The 9,379-nt window shown below is 39.8% G+C and overlaps 1 protein-coding gene across 2 annotated transcripts; it reads left to right on the forward strand.

The window, feature by feature from the left end:
* The first annotated feature begins 426 nt into the window (after positions 1-426).
* On the forward strand, positions 427-5,157 carry LOC125543981 (pre-mRNA-splicing factor SPF27 homolog). 2 transcript variants are annotated; one of them, XM_048707493.1, is made up of 7 exons: positions 427-799; positions 2,756-2,931; positions 3,778-3,861; positions 4,193-4,262; positions 4,346-4,479; positions 4,570-4,655; positions 4,747-5,157. In XM_048707493.1, the coding sequence occupies exons 1-6, from the start codon at positions 551-553 to the stop codon at positions 4,625-4,627; spliced, it is 771 nt and encodes a 256-aa protein (XP_048563450.1). In that variant the 5' UTR covers positions 427-550; the 3' UTR covers positions 4,628-4,655; positions 4,747-5,157. The 2 variants fall into 2 exon arrangements, with proteins under 2 accessions (XP_048563450.1, XP_048563449.1); XM_048707492.1 differs by having other exon boundaries at positions 428-799; positions 4,570-4,628.
* The last annotated feature ends 4,222 nt before the right edge of the window (positions 5,158-9,379 follow it).

Consider the following 9,379-nt stretch of genomic DNA (forward strand, 5'->3'; position numbering starts at 1 on the left):
TTGCTCCGTCTTGTTTGGTTTTTGTGTTTTTATTTTTATCACATTCATTTTTTAAAATCATGATATTTTAAATAATTATAAACTATTAAAATATGAACATTTTTTATTTTTTAAAATTTCTTTTTCTGCGAGAATTTTCTTTTAATCTAAGCTCGTTTATTCCTTATTTTTTAATTGTTTGGATTACTTACCGCATGTGTCACGTGGTCGTTTATCCCTTACTATTTTTTAGTGGAGTTTATCCCTTACTAGTAGTTGAGAAGCGAAAAAAATATGAAAGTGCTGCTTAAGAGGCTGGGTGAAACGGCTTTATGGAAAAGCCGCCCAAAGAACTGGGCCTTAAACGCCGCCGAGTGGTACCCACGAACGCGCGCTCTCTGTTGAAAGCATTTTATGACCTACGTAGCCCAAAACGCAAAGCGGCCCATGCGCGTTGAGCTTCTTCCTCCAGCCCCATTGATCCCCGGCGCGACGCCCTAACCTACACCGCGCCCGCTCCCTCTCTCCCTCTCTCTGGCTCGCGGCTACCTGCTCGCGCGCGGCCGCCGTGATGGCCTCGTCGGCGACGAGGGAGGTGCTTATGCTGGAGGCGCCACCGTCCGAGGCTGCGGGTGTGCCTTGGCGCCCGCCTCCGGACGCTGAGACGGTGGACGCGCTGCCCTACATCGACGGGGACTACGGCGACCCGGCGGTGAAGCGCGAGGTTGACCGCCTCGTCGAGGAGGAGATGCGCCGCGCTCACCGCAAGCCCGCCGACTTCCTCCGTGACTTGCCCCCCGTTCCCATCATTGGATTCGAGGTGAGTTCTTGCGCCCTCTCTATTGTTTTTAGGACGCTGATCCAACGCTTAGCGATCTGAGGAGACAATTAGGGCCAAGCCGTCGAAGATTTATACTTGTATACTACTTAGAAGGGATGCACTGAGGTTTTATTTCTTTTTTATTTTAGCTTTTGGAGTTTCGACATAGTTAATGTTTAGGTTATTTACAAATTATTCCTGCATCATCACGACTTTAGCTGGGAAATACTCCCTCCGTTCCAAAATAGATGACCCAACTTTATACTAACATTGTACTAAAGTTAATAGAAAGTTGAGTCATCTATTTTGAAACGGAGGGAGTAGCTCTTTCGAGGACTATATATGCAATTGGGAGCTGTAGGCTAAGAGGTTTCCATATGCAATTGGGAGTTGTAGGCTAGTACGTTGTCATATGCAAGTGGGAGCTGTAGGCTGATAGGTTGTCATATGGAATTGGGAGTTGTAGGTAGAACTCGTCTGAAATAAATTTTCCCTGTCGGATGCGTACTCGGGGAACAACATTGCAGAATACCACATTTAGTTACCCAGAAGAAAGGACTCAACTATGTTGGTTCAGTCTTATATGGTTGGTGTATACTTAAGGATATCTTACGTTCTCAATTTTTCATTCAACCAATCACTCTGTGCTATTGCTATAAATCTGTATCAGACAATTTAGTTGAAAAGTACTTCACAAATTTGATTTCAAGAGCAAATTACCGCTGGATGTTTTCCCTATCAACAGTGAATAGCTGTTTTAATGGGATCAACGTTGAACCATTGAAGATGAAATATGCACCTTTTGCTGTTGAACATTAGAGAACAACACTATGAATGCTGCCTAGTTCTAATTGATTTGTGTACAAAATAAAGTAATTTTTCTGTATTGTTTGATGAAGATGCTGTTGAATTTTCGGACCCTAGTGTTGGCTGTCACGTTGTTTAGCTAGTATGAAGTTCATTTCTTTCATATTGTAATGGCCGGAGAAAAGGCTGACCCTGCTTAAAATATTATTATTTTTCATAGTTGCACACGTCCACTAAGCTGAAAGCATGCACATATTGTCCTCGGTGTTATATAAACTAGTACTATATATTGTATTGTATAAGCAGGTGCAACCATTACAAAATCTTGTACATTAGCTCATGCCTTCTGCTGTATGCATGAAGCTAAAATTACAAGTAATCTGCACCAAGATTAACACACTATTTAGATATTCAATTGTATGACTAGAGGTGGTAAATTTTAGTGCTTGGAGCATACACTGAGCAATTTATTACAGAAAAACCTCACACGTAGCTGAACGACAGCTAGATTGAAAAGACATTCTCACTTTGAATTGCAGAGTTCTTACTATCTAAAATAGACGTTGTATTAGCACCATGCACATAGAACATGGGGAGTTTGTACCATGTTTTAGAAAGTTTCTCCTCTTTCAGTCATGTGTCACACTCTCTAATGCCAGTGCCGGTAAGCAACTAAAACACAAATTTGGTGTTACTGTTGCCTAATGAACAGCTGGAAGTATTTGCAAACTAAAAACCAGCTAGGAACTACATCTATGTTGGACCTCATTGAGCAGTTATGATATGTTTGGATGTGTCTCTGAACAGAACTATTAGTGTGTGTAGTTAGGTTTTTTCTTCATTTGTTTGCAACACCTTATATATGTTAGCAGTTCAGTAAGCTGAGTAGTCAAGTGTTTCGTATACATACATGAACGGACATGCCCAACATAAATTGCACATCTGATGTTACTTAACACAAACAAGTGTTGACAAACTGTAAATTTGTTGCACAATAGATGCTTTTGCATGTACGTTTTAAATGGTCAGCGTTTTTCTTGTATGCATATATTGTAAAACATTAGACCTACTTCTTGCTTGTTTTGATCATTTGGATTTGTTGTTTGAATGTAAAACATGTCATGTTCTCATTTAGCATTTTTGTTTTAGAATCATCCTATGCTTGCGAAAGAGTACGAACGTGTTAGAGCTGGCAAGCCACCTGCTACCATAGAGATGTCCCGCTATGGTTTGGAGCCACCCCCAGCGAACAAGAGGAATGATGTTGTTGCTTGGAGGCAGGCTTTACGGAATGCCCAGAGCCAGCTGCAGCATCAAATTGTGCGGTAAGGCTGCTTATGCATATTTGCATTTGAGGAATCATGTGTTCTGAATCAACATTGCTATAATAGACATGCACATTGATAGCTCTGTGTGGCCACTATGGCAGTCTGTTTGTAACATTTTTAAGTTATGAATATGAATGTTATTATGAAGTTGTATTAAAGCAAAATAGCTCCCATAGGGATTTCTTTGGGTCTGTGGTCAGGACATTCATTAAACTTTTCCCATTCAAAATTGCATTGAGTAATAAGCTAAACCCACATGATACTGAACTACGAATGACTGCCATAGTTCAAGCAGTAGGTTGCACTTTGCTGCACCAGATCATGACAACATCACATTGGCCAGTGTCTTGCTGTGGCATGTCCTGCTGTCTGTCTTTTTAGTAATTATACCAATGTTGTTCCATTCACCGTTATAGTCTGTAAGCTTTCAATACCGCGAAGAGTATAGGTTTCCAAATATTTATGATGAAATAAAAATCAAATTCAAAAGGACAGACTCTTTAACAAAGAGTTCCGCAGTCTGTTTGAAATGACAAGTAAATTGTTACGGTTATGCAAGAGCTGATTCTCTTATACGTACTATAGTAATCATCGTTAGAATGGGAGGTAGCGTATTGCTCGTAGTTGTAGACAATAATAACCACATTGTAGACAATGCATTCTTCGATTTTTCTTTATACATATGATCGGCATAGGCTTTGAATTTCTTAGCCTCAATTGTAGTATGCACTTTATTTAGGTGTTTTTGTGTTTCACCATATGCATATGGTTCTCATCATCTATGGTCTGCTATTATTGTCAAACATACTTCTATTGTTTTTTGAAATGAAGTTAGTGTTACAGGATTGAGAATCTGGAGCTTATGCTGAAGCACGGTGTTGAGGTTTGGAAGCTCCAGAACAGAAAGATGGAATCAGTTTTGTCTAGGTAATTTGTTCTGTCCATATGTCCTTGACAGTGCTGTATCACTTGCATCTTGTCCTGTTTTCCTTGCATTTCATTTGACACTGTTCGGTTTGTGGACTGTGTCATCAGTACTATCCTACATTGAAGGTGACGCAAAACCAATGTGTTTCTAGCTGTCTCACGTGTGTGATGAATCAGTGTTCATGTAGCTTAGGCATCCACTGGATTATGAAGCACTTAAATGTATTCATGTCATGCGTATGCTTTATTATTGTGTATGTGTACATGGTCTCTAAAAAGTAGATATACTAGTTATAATGCTGGAAGTATGCGATAACATGGTACTTTGTAGGACACAAAAAATGACTCTGGAATACAATGAAAAGATAGAAACTGTCAACCGTGAGAGGAAATTTCATCAGGTAACATACTGGTCAACTCCCGTCCTTAATGTGAATCAGCATGACCATACTGTACAGGCAAGTGATATTCTGTTTTTGATCAGCAAAACACTGGTGGACAACTCCATGCCTTGACAGTAGAATGGCAGGAACTGTGTCAGAAAAACATAGCTATTCAAGCTGCCTGTGTTGATCTACAGAATCAAATTGATCTGCTTAAACTTGAAGCTAAAGAGCAGTATGATCTGCCTCCCTTCCCCTCCCTCCCCTGCACTCCCTCCCCATTCTCTCCCTCTCTTTATGAGTTGTGTGCCAAATTTCTTTACAGGGGAATGCCAATGGCTGGTAGCAATGAAACTAACCCACAAGCATCAGTAGGGATTTGAGGTACAATATGTTATTCTGTTCTTAAAGGTGCAGTATTTTTCAATTTGCCTTACAATTAAGTTCAGTTGCCATTGCACAGAATGCGTTCATTCTGTTGACAAGTTAGATGTTTCTGCAGATACAGATGGAGGAAGGCAGAAGCTGTGACTCCATGAGATGTCAGCTAGAGGTTCCAGTAGCCACTATGCTTACCTGACCCACACCTGGCTGTTCCGTTGACAACTACCATTGTGGAATGTGTGTTATGCAACGTGATGGCATGTGCTGGTGGACACCTGGTAGAGAAACAGCTTAAACGCATGTATTGTTCCGTGACAAGAGAAAGAGAATCAGAATGCCCATCTCTTTTGTTGATCACAAATGGGTGTCAACTTTTCGGGGTGTAAATTTGTACCGTAACATGGAAGTGTCAGCTGAATGTTTCGTCTATTTAGCTCTGCTTGTTTCAGAAAATGTCATGAACCTGCTGCATCTTGTTTCAAATAGCCTGTTCACTATGTCGCCTTCTAAGGCTTGATTGATTGCCTTACCTTGTTGCTGTTGGGTTCGTAGGCTGGTAACTGCTATACGCTTATCTTCGAAAACTTAGCATGGGACGGCTAAGGTTGTGTTACAAACTACTCCCTCCGTTCCTAAATATTTGTCTTTCTAGACATTTCAAATGACTACTACATATGGATGTATGTAGACATATTTTAAAGTGTAGATTCACTCATTTTGCTCCGTATGTAGTCACTTGTTGAAATGTCTAGAAAGACAAGTATTTAGGAACGGAGGGAGTAGATGATACCCTGTGTATTGTTGAGGGAATTCATAGTAATATGCAGGATAAACATTTAATAATAGTTGTTAGAATCATAATCTGGTACTTGTATGATATAATGTGAAAAACTGTAGTTACATATAAAGTTTATTATGTTTTGCATGAATAGTTTATAGTTCAACTGTAAAAACAAGTAGTAACATGCAAGAGAACTATGCATTATTTTTGTGGTTTGTGCCTTATTTTTCCAGTAAAGTGACCGGAGATGTGTTCCGTTTCTTGTGCAATAATCAACTGGATGGGCATGTGTTTGTGGTTGTTTCATAGTATTCTCAGCATTCCAATTTCACTTGTGAACAACCATTAGTAGAGACGTATCAGGTCAGGTGCCTACTACTTATTGACATTGGCAGATAATAAGATACAAATTTGACAAACATTTCAGTTTCCTATTGTGATTGCCTTGTTCATTCCCGTGCTAGTAACCAGTAGCAATAGCTAGCTTGAGAAAAATATTTGTAAGTACATTCCTATTGAAATTATTGTTAGATGGATGAGACATTTCTTCAGTGTTGCAATCAGGCAGGCAGGCCTGAATAAAATGGTGTTAAACAAATTTGTACTGTATATAACAGAATAGGCAAGTTGCTATATTATCAAAACATAAAGCATGGAGGATGGTAGTATGAGCAACATATCAATGTTTAAGTAAGATGCATACATATGGAATAAATAAATGAAGTAAAGAAAACAAATTCACATATCAAAAAGGCATATGCCCTTTACATAGATTGACATGGAATCATTGATGGATATAAGATACAAGGACGCCACTACATAGGGGCGTCGTGATAGAGGCGAGGGTGTCCCGATGTTTCGATGAGATGGAGGCTATCGTTTTCTGTGGGAGTCGACATTGACGATCCGACTACGAACGTGCGAGACGTCGCGCCTTAGCAATCGCTAAACCAACTTCTGAGGGGTTATTGACCACGCCGGAGCACGATCAACCTGACCACGAGGGCCTATTTCCTGCGAGCAAACGAAGAACAAGCAAGAAACTGAGATTGCAATCTGGATATTGCGAATATAAGATGAAAGCTTTATTGATCAAGGTGGGGTTCTATGACGTCTTGGTCTGGTCGTTGGACACAAACGAAGTACGCGAAGTTGCAGCTATGGCGAACTTTTAATCTAAACAAAACCCAAGGAAAAAGCTACTAGATGGATCTACTTATATAGGAGCAAGGGGTGGCGGCCAAGGAGGTGGGAGGACGTCCCAAGGCAGCCTAAAACTAACCCTAGGTCGTACAAGGCTCATGGGCCCAAGTGGAGGTGATGCAACACCTTTGGGCTTGTAGTTTGACTCGGATTCTGCTGCAACGTCAGATTGTTTCGTCCGTAACTCAACGCTCCGGATGAATTTGAAGGTGAATCCAATTGGGTTGGAAAGAGCAAGAAATCTAGTTTCCAACAAAAAAAGAATCACCCAATTCGGAGTCCGTATGAAAATGTTGTTGACGTTTTGAGTCAAGTATGTCTGTGCAGTCCGAATCTGAATCCAAAACGTAAGAGACTTGGACTCTATCTTCTCTTGGCCCAAAAGTGACGTGAGAGGACTTTTTGAACACAACCTAAACTTCTCCTTTTCCCTTGTCTTCATATGTGGATTGTACAAATGTCCCATACACCTGCAATTAGACAAAACACAAAAGTGTGTGAAGTATTTTTGTTCTGGATAACATAAATAGATTATTGAATAGTTTGCATTAGAAATCACCTGACAAATATGCATGTATGCAATATTTTTGGTCGTATCCAAGGTAGTCATGTCCTCATCATCCTCCCCTTTTTGAAAATAAAGCCGTCCTCGGCATTGCTTAATCTGAAATGTGGCTAACAAAAGAGACAAGGTGTACATGTTGTATATGTATATGTCATCCATTTTAACTTCCCTTGATTTTTGCACATATGTCACATGTATACATGAGTAACTTTCATTGTTCATAAAATCTAAAGCCAAAAAATTATCACAGGAAGTAGAAGGCATGAAAATACTGGAACTCAGTTTGCACATATAAGTGAAGCTCTTATTCTCTTCAAAAGATTGGCAATGTTCATCATTAAACCATCCTAAATTCGATGAATAAACCTTACTTGCATCAAATTTACATGCTACAACATGCTTAAATAAGCAAACATGCAATAAGTCATTGGACACAGAATCATCATCAAGATTAGAGGTCATATTAAAATGATTAAACATTGGTTCTTTTGCATCAACAGTTAATTCAATGGGTGCACTCAAAATTGTTGATATCAGTTGTTTGATCACATGACGCATTCATGACAGTAACAAGAGTCTCTAAAATAGGTGGTGTGCTCAAATCAACAGGTAACTCAACACATGATGCATTCAAGTTAACTAGGCATGCTTCATTCTCATGTGAAGTTATATCATCAATACCTTTACTGTTACCTCGCAAAGATGTAGCTGATGTAGGTACGGACGTTGACAATGTACCATACTCTTGAGATGATATTGCGCTCACAATCCGAGGTGGGGCTGCTCTAGTAGGTGCAATAGTGGAGTAACCAACCGGCGATGGTGAGCATGAACTGGAATAGTAGTTGTTGTAGTCACCCAATGCATCCTCCTGTATCTGTCTCTCAAAGGTACAAGCACGGACATACATACCAGTAATGCAACGAGGAATATACCGAAATCTTGCCTGAATATCATGGTTCAAACCACCAAAAAAATATTCATTGTATCATCCTCAGATTCTTCTATGTCACAATGATGCATATAAGATTTGAACTCTTGGTAGTAAGCATGAACAGTGTTACTGCCTTGTTTTAATTGCTCCAATTTGCAACGCAATTCACGACGGTAGTAGGGAGGAAAAAATTGTTGTCTCATTACAGCTTTCAAAACTTTCCAAGTTGTGGGTTGGTTATCAATGTTTTTCTTACAATGTACACTCCACCAAACAGAAGCAAAACCAGTAAATGCTCTAATGGTAGCTCGTACTCTCTCAAGTTCAGAAAAATCATGGTGACTAAAAACTTGTTCTACTTCAAGCTCCCAAGCTAGATAAATAGCAGGATTAAATCTACCCTCAAATGATAGTAAAGAGATAACCTGACCATATGCTTGTGTGCGTTGTCCCAACTCTTGTGATAGTGAAGATGTGTCCGTCGTCCAAGAACTTCTATCTCTGGAACCTGTCATGATTAGTAGAAACAAGAACCAAAATTCGAGAATAATGTTCCTATGAACTACTAGGATGTGGTTGTAAAGTGCTCACAGTAAAGCAAATATCAATATCTTACAAGTTCTTACCATGCGGCAGGTGGTGACAGGCAACCAGCGGTGTCAAATAACTCCGAAGATTGCGTAAAGCGATTGCCAGGGGAACGTGCGTATACACGGTGTAGAAATATGTGGAGCTGGGTTGGCTATATATGGTAGCAAAAGATTAGCAATAATCAATTCAGAGATGCAATGTTGAATAAACGCTCAACGACGGTACTGTGCTGGTCCTAGGCTAGACCGAACTAGAGACGCGAGCCTAGAACACTAATGAGGTCACGTCGTAGCACAACCAGCATCAATGAAGGATACTAAGTAGCTCTGGACAGCAAGATATAAGTGAAGATCACAACGGTAGTAAAGATAATGATGTGAAACAACAGCCAAGCAGGATATATCAACAACTTTGTCTCCAACTTTCCTCTGAAAAAGTTTGTGCCGATTTTTTTGTTTTTTTCTCTCTTGTTTTTCCTCACACTTTTTTTCTTTCTCTCCTTTTTTTGACTTTATTTTCTCTTTTTTTCTCTCGTTTTTTTCTCTCTTTTTTCTCCCTCTTTCCAAAACAAACTAGATAAGATGCAGATTGGATCAAGTGAAGATGTGAACGATCTCAACTATTATTATGACAATGAATGGTGGGTAGCACGTGGTGGAAATTGATGGATGGGTGGT

Source organism: Triticum urartu, chromosome 3 (assembly GCF_003073215.2).
Source record: "Triticum urartu cultivar G1812 chromosome 3, Tu2.1, whole genome shotgun sequence".
In the NCBI taxonomy this organism is placed as follows: domain Eukaryota; kingdom Viridiplantae; phylum Streptophyta; class Magnoliopsida; order Poales; family Poaceae; genus Triticum; species Triticum urartu.